We start from the raw sequence: 21,743 nt of genomic DNA, 5'->3' as shown, positions 1-21,743 counted from the left end.
CCTAATGAATTTTTAACTCACCCATAACTCTGAGTGGGCTGGATGCCTTTTTATTTTATGGCATGGAATTCTGGCACCATCCTACCGTTCAGTCCTATCTATAGTTACTGACCTAATTCAGTTTTCTATCTTCTTTCAGTCATCTGTTTCCTTTGGAAAGTGATTATTTCATTTTGATATTAATATTTATTAGCAGCATGAAGTTGTATGAAGTATTTTAGTAATTTGTAAAGCTCCCTCTTATTTTTTTTGTAATTTTTAAAATTAAGTTCTATGCCCAATGTGGGGCTTGAACTCATAACCCAGAGATCAAGAGTTGCATGCTCTACAGACTGAGCCAGCCAGACACCCCAACCTCTCTTTTAAACTACCAAAAACCTTATTAGTGGCAATATTCCCTTTTCCTTTTTGACTTAAAGGAGATTTATAAAAGTACTTTAAAAGGGTAAGTTTTCTAATTTTGTTTTTTGGGGGGCTATCCTTGAACTTCTAGTTTTTAGACTTACACCATCATAGTAGTTTTACTTGTCCAAATTTTGCTCATCCTTCTAGGCCTAACATATAGGCCAAATCCTTTAAGAAGACTTTCTTCTGTCCTTTTGTGTTCTATCCCTTCCTTAAACTTATTATGTGTGTGTGTGTTGTTATGTGTATGCATCTCCTTTATACATATACAATAGTGTTTGTTTATCGTCCCCCTTTCCCTGCCCGACACCCACATTCAGGCTATTTTATTCCTTTATAAGGTTTACAGCTTAGTTCAGTGCTTTGTGGGTTTTCACAGCAAGATTCCATTCAATGCAACAAATATTTATTGAGCACCTATGCATCAGGCATTGTATTAGACACGTTGAACAGCGTTAAATGAAAGATAAAATCCTGCACCTCAAGAAAGCCTAGTAGAAATGATGAACAAGTAAACAATTTAATTACCCAAATGAGCTTCAAGAACTTAGTTTGCAACTTCAGATAACATAATGTGTGTAAGCAGCTCACAACACTGGAAAATAAAGGACATAAGAGAACAAATCCATTCAAGGAGGAAGAGGGGAGATAAAGGCCGGTTAAGTACCGCTTCACCGTAAATAGCCTAGTAATTCAACCCCCTAATTATACAAATATAATCTACAGCCCCTGCCTTAGAATCACCTGGACAGTTTGTAAGGAAAAAAAGAATGCAGATTCATACCTACTAAAATCAGAATGGGAGAAAGATACATTTAAATCTGCGTTTTAAACAAACTCCCTATGTACTCGGGCCATCCAAGGTTTTAGAATATAGCGAAGTAGGTGGCATGCCTTAACCGTATGCGTGTTGACACGCCCGAGGACCTCTTCCATCCTTGTCAAGGGGAGTGCTAACCTTCTTTCCTTTCATACAACATAGCGAAGCCAAATTTGGCAGGCCTCATTCCCCAGCTACTCCCTCCTTCTAGCTGAGGAGGCTAACCCCGCAGCCATGCCTCTTCTCCCTTCCTTCCTTTCCCTCGGAGTTGTCCGTCTCGTCTCCGGTCACTCGCCACAGGCTACAGGCCTCCTTGCGTGAGGCGAGATCCAACCACCTACCGCCCAATCTATCACGCAAATACCCAGACCCTCGCTCCGCAAAGGATTCGTGGAAACCGCGACAGGCCAATCTAAAGGGCGGGAGGAGTGGCAGCAGCAGAACAGGGAAGGGCGGTTTCTTTGATTGACGCGAAATATGCCCAATGAGAGCAGAGGACTAGTGACGCTTCCGTCTCAATGGCCAGGACGTTAGCAATGTTAACCAATCCGGCTCAGAAGTGTCTACCTTGTGGGAGGTCCTTGAGGCCGCTGAGGTCGTGAGTGTCTGTTGAACGGCTTGTGGAAGTCGTGCTGCCTTGGGTAGGGCGTTAAAGTCGTTCTTGAGAGGAACGTCTCTGTCCGAAGAGAAAATGAGTTTAGCTCTGAGGTCGGTAATGAGGAGGCCGCAATGCTCTCCACACCCCGCAGCGGGCCCTAGGGCGGGTGTGTGTAGAAGGGAGGTAGTTGGGGCCGAGGCGAGGAAGGGGATGCAGTTTGGGACGAGGGAGAGGAGCCTCCGCCAACCTTCCCGGGCCCAGACCCCTCACCCTGGGGGCCGTGGTGTCTCGCAGGTGATGAGTCCCGTGCATTTCTGCTGAGGTAGTTAGGTTTAGCAGTGCGTTGGGCTTTGCACCACCAAAAGGACGGGTTATTTTAGATGCGAGGACGGAGTGAAATATCGCGATGTTTCTTCTCGCGGTGTTTCTGCGAGAAATCAGGCCAAGGAGCATACATCCTTTCATTCAGCTCCGCCTTCCTGGTCCACGGCACCACCTTAGCTGCTCTAATGCCATCATACTTAACTATAAATTTTGGAAATAACGTAAAACCCCTCCTTGATTTTATCCTGGGGCCCTGTTTTAAGGTATAACCTAAATGACTTTAACTGGTAATCTCTCTCTCAGGTTTTTCAAGTTTTTTGAGTTTCTTTACCTTTAATTCAATTCTAGTCTCTAACCCCGTCTGTTGCCCCAGCGCCATGTAGACGTTTTACCTTAAAAATAAGTAGTTACACCTCTCCAAACAGCTGCCTCGTTCGGCTAAGAGATTCCTTGCGTGGAATCAGTTGTAGGTCTGTGGTGGACTTCGTCGTCCAGAGAAAATGACCCCGGGAATGTCCAAGCTTGTGTAAAGTCAGGTCTCTTGTGAAAGAAAGATTTTCCTCAGCTTTATTTATTATACCTTTTCTGATCACTTTCTAATCATCTCTTTCTTTGTTGTAAATTTTTAGAGAGCAAAACACGAGCAAATAGATAACGTTTTATTAAAATCAACCAAGCTTTACATTTTGAAGTTTTATGAAATTGTTTCAAAACGGAGTGTTTTTATACAGATGTTGCAGCCCCATTTGAAATTTTGGAACACTAAGATCAGTATCTCTTAAGACATTTCTGGCTTTGTAAATAGAATTTCCTTTGAAAAAAAATACCCGGGGTTTATGAGAAACTAAATCTAAATTTACAAGTGAGATTTACAAAACCATTGACTCTTCACTTTATATTATAGAAAATTAGCACATATATACTTTTTTGGCATTTAATTTTTATGGTTTAGTCTATATTTAGACTTCAGTATTTTGGTTGATTTGTTAATATCAATGGAAGAAATTATAAAGTGCCAAACTTAGAAATATGTAATCTAAATCACTTTTAACCTACAATGCCAAAAACTTTGTAAGTTGTTAAATTATATGCTTTTTTGGGTAGTAATTTTGATAACTTATAAATGCTATCAAAAGTAAACCAAATATATAGTGATCATCAATTATGAATTTTCCTCTGATTTTTTTTTAACACTATGTTGTAGAGTAATGTGAATAGTTATGTATGAGTGCCTTGGTTTTTTGTTGGGATTTCTGTAATGAAAGTAATGTTTTTTTATTCACAGTTCTTATTTCTTCCACATTAATATCATTGAGAATAAATACAAAGTCAGAAGGAAAGAAAGTTAGGTCCTCATTTCTTTTAATAACCTGTAACACTTTTCAGTTTTGGAAAGTGCAGATTTATAGCAGCTTAGACTATGGAGTGATCAAAGCTTTGACTCATGTAAGGAAAATTCATTTTTCTCCCAAATACTTCCTTTGTAGAAATTTTAAAAAGTATTCATTGGTTAATTTTTTTGTTGCATTTTGGAATCTTATTTTAATCATCTAGATGCATAGGAGAATAGGATTAAAGTAGACTGAATAGACATTTTTTCTTTTCATAGAAATGAGCTTGTAGTAGACAAAACAAAGAGGAAAAAAAGAAGAGAACTCTCTGAAGAACAGAAACAAGAAATTAAAGATGCTTTTGAACTATTTGACACAGACAAAGATGAAGCAATAGATTATCATGAATTAAAGGTAATAGGGTACTTCAAAATGTATATTTTTCTGTTAAAATTATTTGCATTTTTGATAGTTGGTTACAGTACATTTTTAAAGTATTTTAACTAAACTGGTTGTGGAAATATGAAACCATTTTAGATGTTCACGGTTAAATGCTATAATAAAATTGAATAATACTCCTAATATCTTTTTACTTTCCTTTCACATTGTAAAGTGAATAGTATTTTAAATATAAAAATACATTACTATGGAGGGCCTTATTTTTCATTCACATAATAAAAGTAATTCATATTATAGGATTTAAACAGTTCTTACTGTATTCTTCCCACTGTTGGGGTTTTTTTTTTTTTTTTTTGGATTTTTTTGTTTTTTTTGGTTTTGGTTTTGGTTTTTTTTTTGGTGACTCACTCTTTTTTCACATTGTGAGAGTGTTATTTCTCTTTTAATTTGGACATGTTAGTAATACATTCTTCACATACTTTCTCTGGTGCAAACAATGTAAGTGATGTCTGATGTCGACACATGCTGATGGGGGAAAACTGTCAACCCTAGGACCTAGAATTATTTATAAAGATGCAAGAGTTTGTTTAGGGTAGTACAGATCTCACACTCAGCACAATAAGAAAGGCAACATTTTGGTAGCTCTTAAGCTCTCTTTTTCCACTGTTTTTTTTTTTTTTTTTTTCAGTTACCCAGTTTTGATCAGTTCTTCCTCTATAATGTCTCTTCCATTTGTTAACCATTGTTATTATCTTGGTTGAGGATCTTATTTCATACCTGGATCTTCCTAAATGGTTTCTCCATTTCTAGTTCACCCTATATACTACCATTAGATTCATCTTTCTAAGATTCTTTCCTCATATTGTTCATTGTTCGTAAACCTTTAGTGGCTCCTCATTGTACACTGCATAAAGTTCAGATTCCTTTGGTTTTTATCGACTGCTCCCCACACTTTTACTACTACCTACTTTTCTCATTTGCTAACTGCTTGTTTCCATCTGAGCTCTTCCTGTTTCAGGTAAGGTAAGCTGCTCTGTTCACTGTCCTCAAGCCTATATATTATGGTATCTGTTTTAAAGCCAGTCATCCTTTTCTCAGTGCTCTTCTACTTTATTTTGTCCATACATCAGAGAACAAATGGAACCTTTCCAAGTAAGACTTCTTTAATCAGTATCATGTCTCTCCTTTCTTGTTAATAGTAACAAGATCTCTTCTTTCTTTAAACTCAGGGGCCTGGACTATTTATACTTAATAACTAATCATGTAGAGTCTCAGGATAACTCTTATTTTAATTCTTTTATCTCTTCTGTTGTATAAATTTTTAATATTTATGCTATGCCTTTTTTTCATTTTGGTGGTTAATCGTTTGAGAACAAATAACTTGTTAAGATGATCTGTATAGTAAGTCAGTCCATTGTATAGTGTATTTTATCAACAACTGGTTTGTTCTATAAAAAAAGGATATATAAATGAAAAAATTGCTGTTTAATTTCAGTAGTAGAGAAAAACTATCACTTTGATTTTTTTAGAGACATAAAACATGCAAAAGAATTAAATATTTTACTAACGTGCTGATATCCCTAAGTTGTAAAAATTTATTTAAGAATCGGAAGTCACTTCTTTCGAAAGAGTGGTTTATAATTTGCTTTTCCCTTTTAATCCAAAAGGTGGCAATGAGAGCTTTGGGGTTTGATGTAAAAAAAAGCTGATGTACTGAAGATTCTTAAAGATTATGACAGAGAAGCCACAGGGAAAATCACCTTTGAAGATTTTAATGAAGTTGGTGTGTATTTTAATAAAGGTCTTTGTAATTAGCACTTGTTAGGAAATTATCTGTTAATATTAGTAGTTTTTTAATTCTCTGGAATTTTGTTATTGAACATTGCTGTATAAGGTAGATATTATAATGGGGGTTTGGGGGCACTCTTTTCACTTATTTTAAAGAAAAATAAGATTTACAGCCTCATTATGGGATTTATCATTTTGGCTTTTGTCCTGAAGATTCTAATCAAGGAACTATTATGTAGCTTTTTGTGGAAAGATGTCTTCCTAAGTAACCTGTGTTTATATTATGTGATAAAACTAAAAGGGTGATCAAAAAATTATTTTCTTAAAGTAAAACAGAAAATTCGAGTATTCTTTTGTTTGGAAAATATTTCCTAAGACCATTCTGGTGTATGATTTTTGTTGGCAGAATGGGAGAAGAGAAAACCTGTAGCATTTGGTATCTTTGACTGTAGAGGAAGTGCATGCCTTTAGGTTGACAAAGCTTATGAGGGGCTACATATTCTGTATGACTTGATCTCAGTGAATAAAGTCATCTGTTTAAAGTTGAGGGTTGGGAGAAGATTGTAGTAAAGGAGGCATTTGGCAAACTCAAGCAGGAGAAAACATTTTAGAACGACCAACTAAGCATACTGTGTCGTGAGCTTAATATGATTGAATTTTCATATAGTTGATTATAGTGAATTAGTTATAGCATATATCAGACTTTTTTAGAATAGAAGATTCTGGAAGGCAAGGATTTTGCTATTATGATTTAAATATATCGCATAGAATATTATACACAGAATGTACATATATTCATAAAGTGCTTTTTTTAATTAAATTTTCTAAAGCAGTAATAACCACCTTATATATGTCATAATATAAGCATATCAGAGTTATTTTTAGATATTTAAAAAATTTAGGAACAAATCCAGTTACACACACAAAACCTTTGTGTAAATATTCAGAAAGAAGCAATATAGGAAGCAAAAAGAAAGGGCAGTTTGGAAAAGATAGATTCATATCATTAAATCATTGGTTTTATTTTTTTAATCTGAAAACTCAAAATCAAGGTGAGGAAGAGGGAAATTAAAGGATAAACCTAAAAGAGAAAGCACGACACAGAAGATCCCCACCTTGTAAACTAGGAAATCACTGTTTAGAAAGGCAGCTCACCCCTTTGGGGAGCATATTGTGTTGTTTTCTTCTAATCTGTAGATTTATTTACTTGAGGAGAGGGAGGGAGCCATCTTTATTCTTTTAGTCTTTCAGTATTGAAGCTCTTCTGTAGTTTATGATAAGTTGGACTAATCCAAGTTCTTATTTAGATTGTTGATTTATAGAAACGGGTGTTAAGGATATAGTGGCAATGATACTGTTAGGAAAGAGCTACAATTCAGGCACATTTGGTACAATGTAGTGGTTTAGCATGAACCCAGAATGCCTGGGTTCATATCTTGGTTTTGCCACTTACTAGCTGTTTAACTTGGTCATTTTACTTGTCTGTGTCTCATTTGCTGATATAAAATGGGGATAGTTGTACTGTCTTGTGGATTCTTGGGAGGAATAAATAAGTTAATATGTAAAATGCTTACCAGAAGGGGGCCTAGCTATAGAAAGTACTATTAAGTATTTGTTATTATTACTTTAAAAAATTGTCTTTGTTTCACTTTGTTTTAATGCCTAGTAATGATTGTGTATGCATCACTGGAACATAAAAAGTACAGTTTTCTGATTACTTTTTTTTCATAGTTGCAGGCTATTTTAGGCATTATATCATCCTTAATAATTTTATGCAACACATTATTTCATCTTAAGTAAATACAATTTTAAAATTGCGATTTTATTAGCAGTTGAAGCCAGAGTCCCATGCCATCTTCACCTTTTCCTGATCCTCCATCTTTTCTATGTTATTAACAGAGCACTTATACTGGGTTCTTTACAGAATAAATGGCCATGACTAAACTTCTGCTCTGACTTTCAAAGATCAAACTTTTGACCAGCTTAGCATACTTCAGCTATCCTCAGTACCAGTAGTCAAAAATGTATTACTGTTTAGAAATCAGTCAAGAACTATGTATTCTCTCCATTTGTTGATTATTTTTCAATAATAACTGAGCACAGATGAATGTATATTTTATACTTTGGAACAAATAACTCCAAACCAGAACATTTGAGTCTTAGTTTTATGTATTATCTATTACTATTGAAGGATATTGTTCTGCAGATATTTCTGGATGAAGTCTAACACTGAACCAGAATTTTCCCAATGTTAGAAAAAAATATTAAAATATATTTAATGTAAGTTAAGAATCTAGACAGCTTGAGGTTAGTGAGTAGTAACAAAGATGTTTTAGGAATTGCTCCTTTAAAGTAAGACCAAGATAAGTCAGATGTTTGTACTCCCTCTTTTATTGGCACAAATGAATTATTCCATTGCCTATTTAGAATAGAATATTCTATTACTGTTTTTGCTTTGCTTATTTAACAAACATTCCCTGAATTTTTTGGCATTAGGTACTTTGCGTTGAGGGAGGGGAATTAAAAGTTGCTAAAAGGTTCTTTCAAGGAGCTTACCATTTAAATGTAGGTAATAACAAGCTATAGTGTTCTGTGGTAAATTATAATTTTGTTTGGAGCAGAAGTTGGCAAACTACAGCCCTTAGGCTAAATTCAGCTGTTGCTTCCACACTGCCTCATCTTTTATGCTGCCTTTGTGCTGTGTTGGCAGAGGAAGTAGTTTAGTCAGAGACCTTATACCCTCCACAAAGCCAAAAATATTTACTGTATGGCCTTTAACAAAAACAAAGAGAATTGTCAATTCCTGGACTAGAGCAATTGAAGAAGACTTTGCAGAGGGGATTTTTAATTTAGACCTTTTGGGATGTGAATAGGATTTCCTCCTAAAGAGAAGATTGTGGGAACGAGTAGAGAAAGACATTGCAGGCAGAGAAAACAGCAACAACAAAGAGTGGTATAGTAGAAGTATAGTATGTTTGGGAAACCAGGTAGTCTCCTGTTGTGGAGGTTAGGGAAATGCAAAGATAGGATTGGGCCAAATACGTAGTCTTGCATCATGTGTAGTGCTTGGACTTCAGTTAGCAGGTGATCATTTTCAGTTTCTGAGGAAGAGAAGATGATGTATTTTAGAAAGGTAACTCTATTGAGAGTATTAAAGATGGGTTGGAGGGAAGAGAGACTGCAGACAGGGAAAAAGCAGACTTCTATTATGCTGAGGGTGGTGAGAATGAAAAGAGATACATTTAAGAGTTAAAAAGGTAGTGTCCTCAGTACTCTGGGAATTAATCACTGGTTAGGTTTATGGGATTTAAAATGTTTAAACTTCAGATAGGGGAGATACCTGTTAATGGTGCTGTTATCTTTTTTGAGGTGGGGCATCAGCCACTATTTTGGTGATAGTAGGAGGAGTTTGGGTTCCAAAATGTTGAGTTTAAAGTAACTTTTTTTTTTTTTTAAAGATTTTATTTATTTATTTGAGAGAGAGAGAGAGAGAAACAGCATGAGAGGGGAGAGGGTCAGAGGGGAGAAGCAGGCTCCCCGCTGAGCCGGGAGCCCGAGGTGGGACTCGATCCCAGGACTCTGGGATCATGACCTGAGCTGAAGGCAGTCGCTTAACCAACTGAGCCACCCAGGCGCCCTAAAGTAACTTTTATTTTTGGATAGAAACCCCCAAAAGACAATGAGAAATATTGTTGAAGCTATATTTCTAGCAGTACTTTTAATGATTTTTGATAAACTTTTAATGTGATGTTTTTTAATGGGCTGTGTTCTTAACTGATTTTTATAATGTGTAAGGTCTAACTATTTTGAGGAAGTATATTTCTGGTAGTATGATTTTTTGAAAATAGAGTTACATGGACAGAAATTTGTGAATTGAACCCACCTTAACTGTATGTTAGTTGACTTATTTTCATTGGGAAAAAAGTGTATTCCTTATAATTAAATTCTACTTTGTGGAATAGGAATAGAGCATGAAGGCATGGAGGAGAGTCACCATAAAGTTACAATGTTTTAGTTGTCCAAAATGATGGGTATTTATAATTCCCAAGAAAAGTTGTATTCTAAGGCAAAGTATTGATAAAAGATTATATATACACATAAGTCTGAAGTAACTAACACAATTAAAGTACTAGTGGGATAAGAATTTATACATCTTGGAGCCCCATCTGTTCCCCACATCACCCTGTTGCTTCTTTAAGTACATTAATACTTTCAGCAAGCTGCTTTTTTGGTTCACCTGTCATGTAAATTATTTAATTGGTGAAGAAAATTTCTTAACACTTTTTTTTTCCTTGTCCTGCTTTTTTGTTGGGACTAAATTCAAAATAAGTTGAGTATGAGCCATAGAGTTAAGCATGGTATTTTATTTTGGTGTTATGGCTGTATATATGCCAACTCCTTTTGATTGAATATTTATGAGCTTTGGTGATTTGCATACTTATAGTAATATACTTCAATTAGTTACTTGAAAGACTTTTTGGGTACAATTAATGGATAATAGAAAACTACTAAATATGTATGTAGATGTTTTAACATTAGCTTAAATAGGTGCTTATCCTAAAAGCTTACTCAAACCAAACATGATGACATTACAGCACAACAATAATTTTTTGTGGGCTTGAATTGTATTTCTCTTTTTGGGTGCATTAAACATTCCAGTACTTTCCATCTACAAACATTTGCGCAAGTTTTTAAGATTCTGTAAACCTCACCAGGACTGAGTTATTTTTAATGGCACAGTGAAAGTCATAAATAATTTTTGTTGTAGTGGTAGACTAGCATGTGGAATTACTTCAGAGATGTTTACTTAGTTATTTTCAGAATTTGATCTAGTAACTTAAAAAAATTTATACCACAGATTTTTACTTTAATTTATGTTATTGTGGCTATTGAATAAAGACTGCAAATATTGAAAATATTGTTTACTATTGTTATATATTATTACATTTAGCCTATTAAAATATATAATTTATATTGAGGTCTGGTATTTCTCACTTTTAGTTGTCTGAGAGTTATTATCTTGCTGAACAAAATGGGCATGACTTTAGAGAGATCTTTCCAGAACTTTTCTTTTTTTGGGGGGGGCGGGTATGGAAGCTTTCTTACTGTAATCATGTTCAGTCCTTTTGGTAACTGCTTTTCATATTTTGGAAAACCAAGAGTTTCCTCAAATCATGAAGATATCAGCAGAATTTTCATCTGTCTGACATTGTGTCTTTATCAATGATGGCAGTGCATTTTATTAATTTGTCATGATTTTTGTGTCTTTAAATTAGATTTAACTTGAGGAACAATAATGTTACTATTAAGTTTAGACATCAGACATCTTTTATCTAATTAGTCTTAATTGCTTTGTTGGTATATCATATCTACAACTAAGTTACAAACTCCTAGACTTCTGTGTTTGCTGTCAGTGGAGCATAGTGCAATTCTTGACAATAGTAGACCTTAAATAAATATGGTATATAATCCTTTTTATTTTGCCTCTGTGTGAGATAGTTTTGCATACTCTTATAATGGGATGAATTGTTGATAACAAAGATTAAATTTTAAAATACGGATTTGATTTTTGTAATTTCAGGTTTATCATTTTGGGTTTTGGGGCTCTGATTTGGCAGTATTATGAAACTAAATGTTGAAAGATTCACAACTTTAATTCTCATCTAACACTTGTTGATTTCACAGATGGATGCATTTGTGATTTTTATAAAGTGTTTTTAAAATTTTTTAACTTTCTTTTAACTATAGTGACAGACTGGATATTGGAAAGAGATCCACATGAAGAAATATTAAAGGCATTTAAACTATTTGATGATGATGATTCAGGTAAAATAAGCTTGAGGAATTTGCGACGTGTTGCCAGAGAATTGGGTGAAAACATGAGTGATGAAGAACTTCGGGCTATGATAGAAGAATTTGATAAAGATGGTGATGGAGAAAGTAAGTTCTGAGTAAAACACATATTCCAGGTATTAGCCCTAATGTATGCATACAGTAAATTTTTCTAAAATCAAATGATTTTCAAGACCCATTGCAGACTCTCTCTGTTTGGTATAATTGTTGTTCATCCTGTCATGGGCTTTTTGCCTAAACATTTCACATAATTTAATTCAGAATGATGCAGATCTTTTAAAACCAACTATACTGTTTGTAACGTGATGTTCCACACTTCAAGAAGGTACTTTACTTTTCTTTGAGGATGAAGAATCACCAACATTTCAGCTACTCAGCAAAATATCAGCTTTTATTGCTTTCTTCCTTAACCTACATGTACTTCTAAACTGTAACTAAGTTCTATTGGTTCTACCCTTTAAATGTTTTGAATCTTTTTTTTATATCTTTATTTACTGCTGCTGCCCTAGTTCAGGCCCTAATTTCTTTGTAGGAATGTTATCATAGCCTCATTCATTATTTCCTTGAATGCCTGCTGGATACCGTGCCTTGTGTGCTAACTGGTGCTACACAATGAAGAAGGCAGATGTGGTCTCTTTAGCTTCCTAATTGCCCTCTATGCCTATGAGCCTCTGCCCTCTAATTTAGTCTGTTGATAATTCTTTTCCTAAAGTACAAGTTTTATGATGTCATTCCCCTCTTCAAATGCTGAATGATTCTTCAGTGCCTACAGAGTAAATATCAAAGCTTTCTAAGATATGTTCTGCTCTAACTATCTAGTTTAGGTCTTCCACTTTTCTGTTTTAACCTTCACCTCCCATACATACATACCTTGTCCAAATACACTATCCTGAAAACACTTTTTTATGCTGTGCCTTTTTCATTATGCCATTCCTTAAAGTCCTAGAATGTTCTAATTGCCAGTTTCTGTCTGCTAATATGTTAGTTTTTCTCTCTGGTACAGGTTTTTTTTTTTTTTTTTTTTTAAGATTTTATTTATTTGTGAGAGAATGAGAGCAGAAGCAGGGAGGGGGCAAAGGGAGAGGGAGAGGGAGAAGCAGACTCCCCTGCTGAGCAGGGAGCCTGATGTGGGGCTCAATCCCAGGACCACAGGATCATGACTTGAGTTGAAGGCAGATGCTTATCCAATCGAGCCACCCAGTTGTCCCTCTCTGGTACATTTTAAGCTCCCATCTTTTTCTCAGAAGCCTTCCCTAGTGGTCTCTGATGAATTATGAGATCTCCATTTAGAGGAACAAAATACTTTGACGTTTTTATACAATGCCTTCTGTTAGTTACATACATGTGTATCTCTCCAGTATATTTTAAGTCCGTTAAGAGCAGTATGGAATCATAGCATGAAAGGCCTAAGGCTTTGGAATCATACAGATCTGGATTCGAATTGAATCTCTACCACTTACGTAGTTGCTGTGTAATCTTGTGCAAGTTTTCAATGTTTTCTGAGTGTTGTTTTCCCATTTATTAAATTGAGAAGGGAGATACCTTCCAGGATGGTTATAAGTATTAAAGGAAGATATTTGAAGGTGCTTAGCATTAAATGGAAGCTTGTTTTCCTTTTTTTGTATCTTTACTTATCTTTATATTCCCCTGCATTTTCTTGAACATGAGTGCTCTGATGTTTATTGACTTAAAGCCCTAAGCAGGAGTGTGTGTTACAGTAGATATATGTTGATACAGTATCAACTATACATATGTACATAAATATATACATAATATATATATTACCGGAAATATTGGAAATACTGGTATGCTTTAATAAGGAGGTAAGACAGTAGCAACTAGCTATTAGTTCAGGTTTGTAGATTGTCCTTTAGAATTGTGCATTATTATACTTTCTCATTATATTTATGTAAATATTATTTGAACATTATGAACTTTTTAATACTAGTTCTTTGAAAGGATTTATTTATATTTTAAAACAAAGATGATTAAAACTTGAGGAAATTTAAATGATTTCTTGAGCTCTCACTCTAATATTTGGGTTTAGTATCTACTGCCTTCATATTTTAAAAATTTTTGTGTCTTCTCCAGCTGTTGGCTGTTACCCCAAACTAGCTTTAAAGCAGCTCCATTCTGTAAGGGTACTATCTTCAATGGCATAGAGAATCTTGATATGTCTATTTTTTAAATCTTTAGTAATAGCTACTACATGTGTCAAAAGATAGTTATTTTCTTTCCTGTCCTAGGCACATGCAAGTTAGATTTTGGTTATTAGCTTCATTTGACACTAGAAGAAAATATCAGTTAGGAATCTGCCTCTTAAATTCAAACTTGGTGTAAAACTTTGCCTAGAAAGTGTGTCCATTTCTTGCATCCCTTGTTAGTCTGCTCTGTTTGCTGCTTTTTAATCTCAGAGTTCATACCTGTGCTCTATTGCTTGAAGATTTTAGTGCATCCTTAAAACATTTCTTTGGTTCTTAATGCTTGCTTTAAGTCACCATACAACTGTTGCTTGAGCATCCTACTGTCATTTATTCAAATGACTAGTTAGGTAAGTAACATTTTTTCTATTTTTTCTAAGTGATTGATTACAAATAAAATACAGTGATACATAGTCTTTTATTGTTAAGATTTGTCTTTTTTGTTGGGGGGGAAGGGTTTGTTCTTATATTAAATTCATCTAATCTGGTAGTTTCCAATTTGAGATGTGAGTTTCTGGGAGCGGGGGGCCTTCTGAAGTATTGCATGCAGTCTGGGTATATGCATCAAATACTGTCTATAGACCATATGAATAATAGTATTGCACATGCACACATATACTGCTCTTACTTATATCTGTAAATGCTCTTGCAATTGATAAAAATACTTATTATTCAGAATTCATAGTAGCTCTTTGACATTATTTATTTCTCAAACAAGGCATGCTAAGTATGACTCTTACTATGCCAAGTCCAGGAAATTATTGTTGAAAGGCATTTTCATATTCAGAAACAATGAGAACTATAATACATTTAGTCTGGCTTTGGGTACTGCGTTTACTTATATGGGTCTCTGCAGCTGTATGAAAAACTGCCCATTTTTGAGAAAATACAAGTTACATTTTATAATAACTTGTTTATTTGGAATCTTTTGGCTGCAGTTTTGTTTGATGTAACCTGTTTTCTTTGTATATGTTAAACTAGTAAAGATCATAATACTTGCTGTCTTTTTTGTGGACTTTAGTAATTCTGCTCTTTATGAATTTTTCACACTTTAGTATTTAGGAGCAATGAAAAAAATTTTTTTTAAAAGATTTTATTTGTCAGAGAGAGAGAGCACAAGCAAGGGGATCAGAAGGCAGAGGGAGAAGCAGGCTCCCCACTGAGCGAGGAGCCTGATGCAGGACTCGATCCCAGGACCCTGGGATCATGACCTGAGCCAAAGGCAGTCGCCCAACCGACTGAGCCACCCAGGCATCCCTGAAAAAAAAATTTTTTAATTGTGTATATAGAATAATAAATATAGTAAAGGAGGAGTTAAAGAAAAAAGATATAATGCAAAATATAACTAGAGCTGTGGTAATGATATCAAAAGAATCCCTTCCCCATTATTGCTCCCAAGATATATACAACACAGTAAATCTTTTTAGAAAAATAAAAGCAACATTTAAAAACCCAAAGTGTAAATAAAATCTTTAAAAAAGGTGGGGGGGGCGCCTGGGGGGCTCAGTCAGTTAAGCATCTGCCTTTAGCTCAGGTCATGATCCCGGGGTCCTGGGATTGAGCCCTGCATCGGGCTCCCTGGGAGTCTGCTGCTCCCTCTCCATCTGCCCCCCCAACCACCTGTGTGTGCCCACACGCACACGCTCTCTCTCTCTAGCAAATAAAGCTTTAAAAAAAATAAAAACCCAAAGGGGAACATCTTTAAATAATGATGAGTATTAACACTTATTTAGTTATAGTAGTTAATATGTTAGATTCTGTGCTTAGCATGTTACATTGTGTATTATGTTATTTAATTTTTCATAATAGCTTTTGTGAAGTAAAACAGTATTATCTCTATTAATGCACAGAATAGGTGCATCTATATAAGTGAGGAAACTAAAGCTCAGAGATTAATAACCTGTCCCTACTTTTATCCCACTGTTTTGCCTTTTAGGCTAGAAAGTAAAATATTAATTAGGTTTCTATGTTTATGGAGTTTTAAAAATTACATGCTTTTATAAAATATTCAATACTCAGTTTTCAATAAAATAGGCAACTGTCTCTTCAGATGCTAAAATTTGTTTCCCCCCCCAGATGGTCTCTAAGGTACTTAATCTACCTAATTTCTCTACATTCTTATTTTTTCCCTTAATTTTATTTATTTATTTGAGAGAATGTGAGCCATGAGTGGTAGGGAGGGGCAGAGGGAGAGGGAGAAGCAGACTCCCCCTGAGCAGGGAGCCTGACTCGGGACTTAATCCCAGGACCCTGAGATATGACCTAAGCCGAAGGCAGATGCTTAACGACTGAGCCACCCACGCGCCTCAGTTTCTCTAAATTCTTTATTTAAAAGACATGTAATAAAATTTACCCTATGAAATGATTGATTTATGAAAATTTTGTTTAAAAAGGCAGTGTAGAGGAGAATGAAATGTTGTATTTCTTTGATTCAATAAATATTTTATCAGATGCTTATTTAAAGGTAGGCATTGTGCTACATTTATTAGATATAGGAACTTGATATAAGATATTGATAGAGAAGGAAATGTACAAAGGCATCAGATTTTCTTAATTTTCTGAAAGGCTCACTGGTACTAGAGGAGCTAATTTACTTTCCTTAGCCACTTTCTTCCCTTTAGCTTTCCACTTTTTTGGATTTAAGTATTCTGTTTTTAGGCTACGGAAATTATGGAATAGTTTAAAATATATTTAAATGCTATAATACTTTAAAGTGTTCATATGTAAATATAACAAAAATTAACTCTTGTGGTTTTAAAAACTATATATGAAACTTAATTTTGAAATTTGAGTGTTGAAATTTTACAGATTGAGAGAAAAAAGTTCTAGGTCTTTAAGGAACAAATGCAAATCATATTTTACAGATTTCGAGTAATTTAATCATAGCTCTGTTATGCTATTAAAATAATTTATAGTCAAATTATTCTAAGGTTGCTTTCATTATGTTGTTTTTCTTAAAAACATACTCTTATTTCTTGTTTTGGTCTAGACACCTCAGTCTAGATTGATTGAGTCAGAGGTTCTTAAATTTAAGTGTATAATGATGAAATTGTTTAGACTTATGTATTTTTTCTTTTTTAAGCTGGGAGAGAGAGGGGTCATAGCTCTCGTAACATGTTGAAACATGTTTTTAAGTGCAAGAATTAAAGATCACTACTACAATTTGTAGTATTTCAAGTAATACAGGCTATATATTCTGTTCTACACTGTCATAGTGTCTTGTAGATGTTTAATATTGAAATGTGTGGATTCATGGTTCATTATCAGCTCTGGACATCTCATTCTTCTTAACTCCTTAGAGCTTATTTTCACACTTTTTTTTTTAACTATATTGCTGATGGTCTCCTACCTTAACTTTCTTTCCACCTCTTGTTAAACCAAATCCTATGTTTTTTATTTTAAAGCCCAAGTCAAGATTTATTCTTACCTAAATTTTTCTGAGAAGTAAGGATTTTTCCCATTAAGATGGAATGTTTTTCAACACAGATAGGTGGTTTTATTTTAATAATAGATAATTTTTTGTGTTATACAGCAATTATTCTCTGTTTCATTTATGAAACATGACTTACATAATTTATTGAAACAGATTTTCTGTGTGGTTTCTAAAGCCAGTATACTTTTTTCATTCCTGATGTACATATTCTATCTTAGTGTTTTTTAATTGGTTAATTTTTGTAACTTTTCATTATGAATCTTCTCATAGAGGAGAAATGTTAGTTTAGTACAATGAACACCTTTATACCTTCTACCTAGATTCAGTAATTAACATTTTACTTTTTGCTTTGTCTGTAGTGTATATTTTTATTCTGGATCATTTGAAAAATATATCATGAACTTGACTTCCCTAACATCTTAGTATGCATTTGCTAAGAATAAGGATATTATCTTTCATAATTGTGATACTATTGTCAATGCTAAGAAAACTAAAAATAATTTTATAATATGACCTAATATCTTCACTTAAGTTTCAAGATACTATAGAATAGGAACCCTGGTGTCTGTTTATTACCAGGTAGAAGCAATCTAAAAGATCATATCGTAGTTCAGTATTTTCAGATGAAGAAATTGAGACACAGAACTGTTCTGTACCAGAACGATGACTGGAATCCAGGTCTCTTTTTTCCTCATTACAGTGTTCTTGTTTTCATTATCAAAATGATCATTCATAACTTGTGCTTTGTTAAGTTATGTATTGAGTTTTGGAGCCCATGAAGTGACCTGTTTTACAAAGAGGAAGCATTTTTTTCTGAACATTTCTATTGATAATTTGTGTGTATTTGTGTGTATTGATTTTAAAAATTATATTTAATAACATTATTACCTATTTATTTTTAGGTTGCTTTCTTAAAAATTGTATTTTATAAACTGGAAGTTCTTACTGAATTTTATTTATGGTTTTGGTGAACTAACAATTTGTCTTTATGAGTAATTCTTTCTACATTTACATCTATATATTATAACTGCTGTATTACCTTGCTAATTAAGATTAAATTTGTATCTTTTAAAATTATTATTTCTCTTGATATTTTTGAGGTCTAGTAACCTGGTTTCAACTTTTTGTTTTTGTTTTTTTTTTATTAGGCTTTTAAATATATAAAAGTTCAAAAAACAACAATTTGACTTTTTGAAGAATTTTAGCATATTTTCCTTTAGAATCCTAATATATATGCATGATAGATTTAATAAGCTTATTTATAAAGTAAGGGTTTACCAAATGAACTAGTAGAATAAAGATTATAAAGAGGATTTAACCATTTAAGAAATTAAAAATGTCAAGCTTTAAAACTATTTGTGGGGGCGCCTGGGTGGCTCAGTCAGCTGGGCGTCTGCCTTCAGCTCAGGTCATGATCCCAGAGACCTGGGATCAAGCCCCACATCGGGCTCCCTGCTCAGTGGGGGGCCTGCTTCTCCCTCTTCCTCTGCCCACCCCGGCTTGTGCTCTCTCTCTCTGTCTCAAATAATAAATAAATTCTTTAAAAAAATAAAAATAAAAAAAGAAAACTATTTGTGCAAGTGTATATAAATATTACGATTATGATGGATTTTTGTGGAACTTAATGTCTTTCCAGTAATTAATATTCTAGAATACTAATTTATGTTGTTTATCACATGTTATGTATTTTTGTATTCATGAGATTCTACTTAATAAACGTGATCAACTTCCTGTCAAAAAAGTAAAAGAAAAACACTATGTCTTGGTTTATTAATGATTTTGTATAATATAAAATTTAAAGATACTTAGTATAAAATACTAGTATTGTTCTGTGAAAAAATTTATATTTCTGACTTACATTTTCTTTCTTACCACAGTAAATCAAGAGGAGTTCATTGCTATTATGACTGGTGACATTTAAAGAATTACAAGGATAAACACTAAGAATGTTGCAGTTATCATCTTATATTCTATTTTTGTGCCTGGAGCCATGTTAAAAAAACAAAAACAAAAACTTAGTTCTTTTTTTCCAAAAGGACCAAAAATAAGTATCTTATGTATTCATATTTTACTACTGTCAAGTTTCTTTGTATAAACAGTATTGTTAGCACTCTAATAGTTTAGCTTTGTATTTATAATATAGCTTTTATATATATATATAAAGTTTAAAAAATTAAATCATGTGTTACACATTCTCTGAAAGTTTTTTATTCGGCATCAGTAGTCACTTTTGTTTTGATGCACATGTTATATAGATATGCACATGTCATTAATAAAATGCTTATTTTAGTAGTATTTTAAAGTATGGTAAATTTTCTGTTTTATAATTCCAAGTATCTGTAAATACTCAATGGTATTTTTCTTAAATCTTTTCTTTTTATACTACTAGTTTCAGAAACAAAAATTGAAATACAAATAGCAATAGAATAGCACATTTTTCCCTTACAAGTTTGACATTTTATGTTTCAGTACAAGATGATGACTCAATACAGGCGTAATTCCTTTTTTAGGAGTCATGTCTTTCAGTTTGGAAGGAAAAAGTGTTATGCATATAGACCCATTTATCCTCATGTATTATGTTCTATAGCATTTCTGGTGTCTTAACGTAAGTTATGACAGTTAAATTTGGATATTTCCCTCTTAAACTAATTGAGTACAGTTTGAATCATCTGATTTCTTGACAAAGTTAAAGATTTAAATTTTGGAATTTTGATCTGCTACGATAATTATCACTCAATTAAACGTCACAATGATGAAAATAGAAAACTAAGCCACAGAAATCATTCAAGATTGTTTTACCTATATAAAGGAATATTCTGTGATTCGCTAAGAAACAGTAGAGACCGACTTTCCAGGCATTTGGTGGGCTCTTCTGCCTTATAGCAATGTATGTTAGTGGGGAGACAAGTGGTTTTGTGAGATAGATTATAGAGAATTGGTACCTATGCTGATCCTTCAATAATCTGGTTCCTGGTGGTATGGGCTTTCTGGAAGAAAGTTGTCTATTTCAGTGATCTTTCTTTAGATTTCTTGTTTTAAATTTAAAGTACAGTAATAATTTGAGGCACTTGAAATGTGAGCTTCTAGAGTATCACATAAAGAGTTACTAGCAATTTAACAAACAAATCAGTAGGGAATAGTATAACAGTGGTGACATTTCAAATAGTTAACTAGAAAGTAAGTTAATTGCTCATCATACTAAAATTTAATTTTTTTAAATTTTATTTTATTGTGTTAATCTAAAATTTAATTTTGAATATGAAATCAGTGCTCACAGGAGTAGTAATATCCAGGGCAACAAATATTCTTTGAAATTAAAAAATTTTTTTCACCCTTACTGATGAATTGCTTTCTATGTCTTGATCACAAAATATGTTGATTTCCAGGAAATTAAAGAGTAAAGTGAAGAATAAAACAGATAAAAATAAATTTAGGCTTGCTCGTCTTCTACCACTTTATTGGAATAAATAATCCAAGCTACTTTTGTCACTTAACAGTGATAACTTCTTTTTATTCTTAATATAAATACTTACTCTTTGGGATACCAGCAATTTTGTTTCTTCTCTTCTACTGTGGGCTGAGGGAAGAGTGCTCAACTCATTTCTTCATATTTATGGAAGCTTTTGCCTTCAGAAGGGTATGAATAATTTTTTTCAGTGTTAATAATCAGTGTCTGTAGAGTTGAAAAGTCAATAAAATAGCTAGTAGAGGTGGCATTAAGAAAAGAGCGAATGCTTTAACAGAAGGAAGTGGAGGTGGGTATCAGTTTTATTTATCATTAGAGTCATATTTCATGCAATGGCATTTCATGATCTAAGAAAAATATTTTTTTGTAAAATTGCCTAGTTTATTGCTGTTCTGGTGTCCTGGTAAGCTTTGATAGTTTGGGATTTGTCAGCTAAGATCTTTTCCTTTGTTACAAGTCAACAAAGCCTACTCTCTAAAGAACCTATGTGCCTATTATGGAAGACTTTCAAATTTAGTTGATGTGCCCATGTTAATGGCCTTACATCAGCAAACATCATAAATAGATTATCCAGTTGAGTGGCAAATGGCCTCAACTTCATAAGCCATCTCTCTGATGCTAGTCCCTGGTAGTAAATTTTCTTGGGAATTTACTAGTGATGTGTTCTTGACAAAGATTATTTATAGTGTTCTGAACACCATTGTGAAGAAGGCAAAATAATTTTTTAAATCACTTTAAATAAATTTAAATTGAATAAGTAATACATAAAGATCTTATATAAAATAAAGGCCAGAACATTTTTTTAAACCCCTATCCTGTTGCCACCCCTCTCTGAGTAATATCAATGTCAGATTTCAGACAGGAGGAGGAATACAGCTAGATGTTTTAATAGGTTAATCTGATACTGGAGAACAAAAAATTGAGAAAGGGAACACTGAGATAGTTAACTGTAGAAAGCAAGTACCACACTACAGCTGAGGGAACAGAAGATAGAGGTTACCAGAAATTAAAAGCTTTGAAGAAAGGTCCTTTAGAGCAGGGACTTGGGGACATTTGAGGAGAGGGTCCTGCAAGCTAGTATTGGTGGAGAATGATAAGCTGGAGACTGGAACCAAGTGCTGCCTG

General features: G+C 33.7%; 1 protein-coding gene and 1 non-coding gene across 2 annotated transcripts; one reads left to right on the top strand and one right to left on the bottom strand.

The window, feature by feature from the left end:
- Positions 1–1,264: 1,264 nt before the first annotated feature.
- On the bottom strand, positions 1,265–1,385 carry LOC123325441. Its single transcript, XR_006540445.1, has one exon. It is a non-coding gene; the product is annotated as a U6atac minor spliceosomal RNA (small nuclear RNA).
- A 413-nt stretch (positions 1,386–1,798) lies between these two features.
- Positions 1,799–20,439, top strand: CETN3 (centrin 3). The gene is given in 6 exon segments (XM_021701830.2): positions 1,799–1,933; positions 3,757–3,892; positions 5,545–5,574; positions 5,576–5,660; positions 11,414–11,605; positions 19,030–20,439. Coding segments are annotated over 6 exon segments (504 nt in total). The 5' UTR covers positions 1,799–1,916; the 3' UTR covers positions 19,074–20,439.
- The last annotated feature ends 1,304 nt before the right edge of the window (positions 20,440–21,743 follow it).

The sequence above is a fragment of the Neomonachus schauinslandi genome, chromosome 7 (genome assembly GCF_002201575.2).
Source record: "Neomonachus schauinslandi chromosome 7, ASM220157v2, whole genome shotgun sequence".
Lineage (NCBI taxonomy): Eukaryota > Metazoa > Chordata > Mammalia > Carnivora > Phocidae > Neomonachus > Neomonachus schauinslandi.
This window is presented reverse-complemented; position numbering and strand designations above follow the sequence as displayed.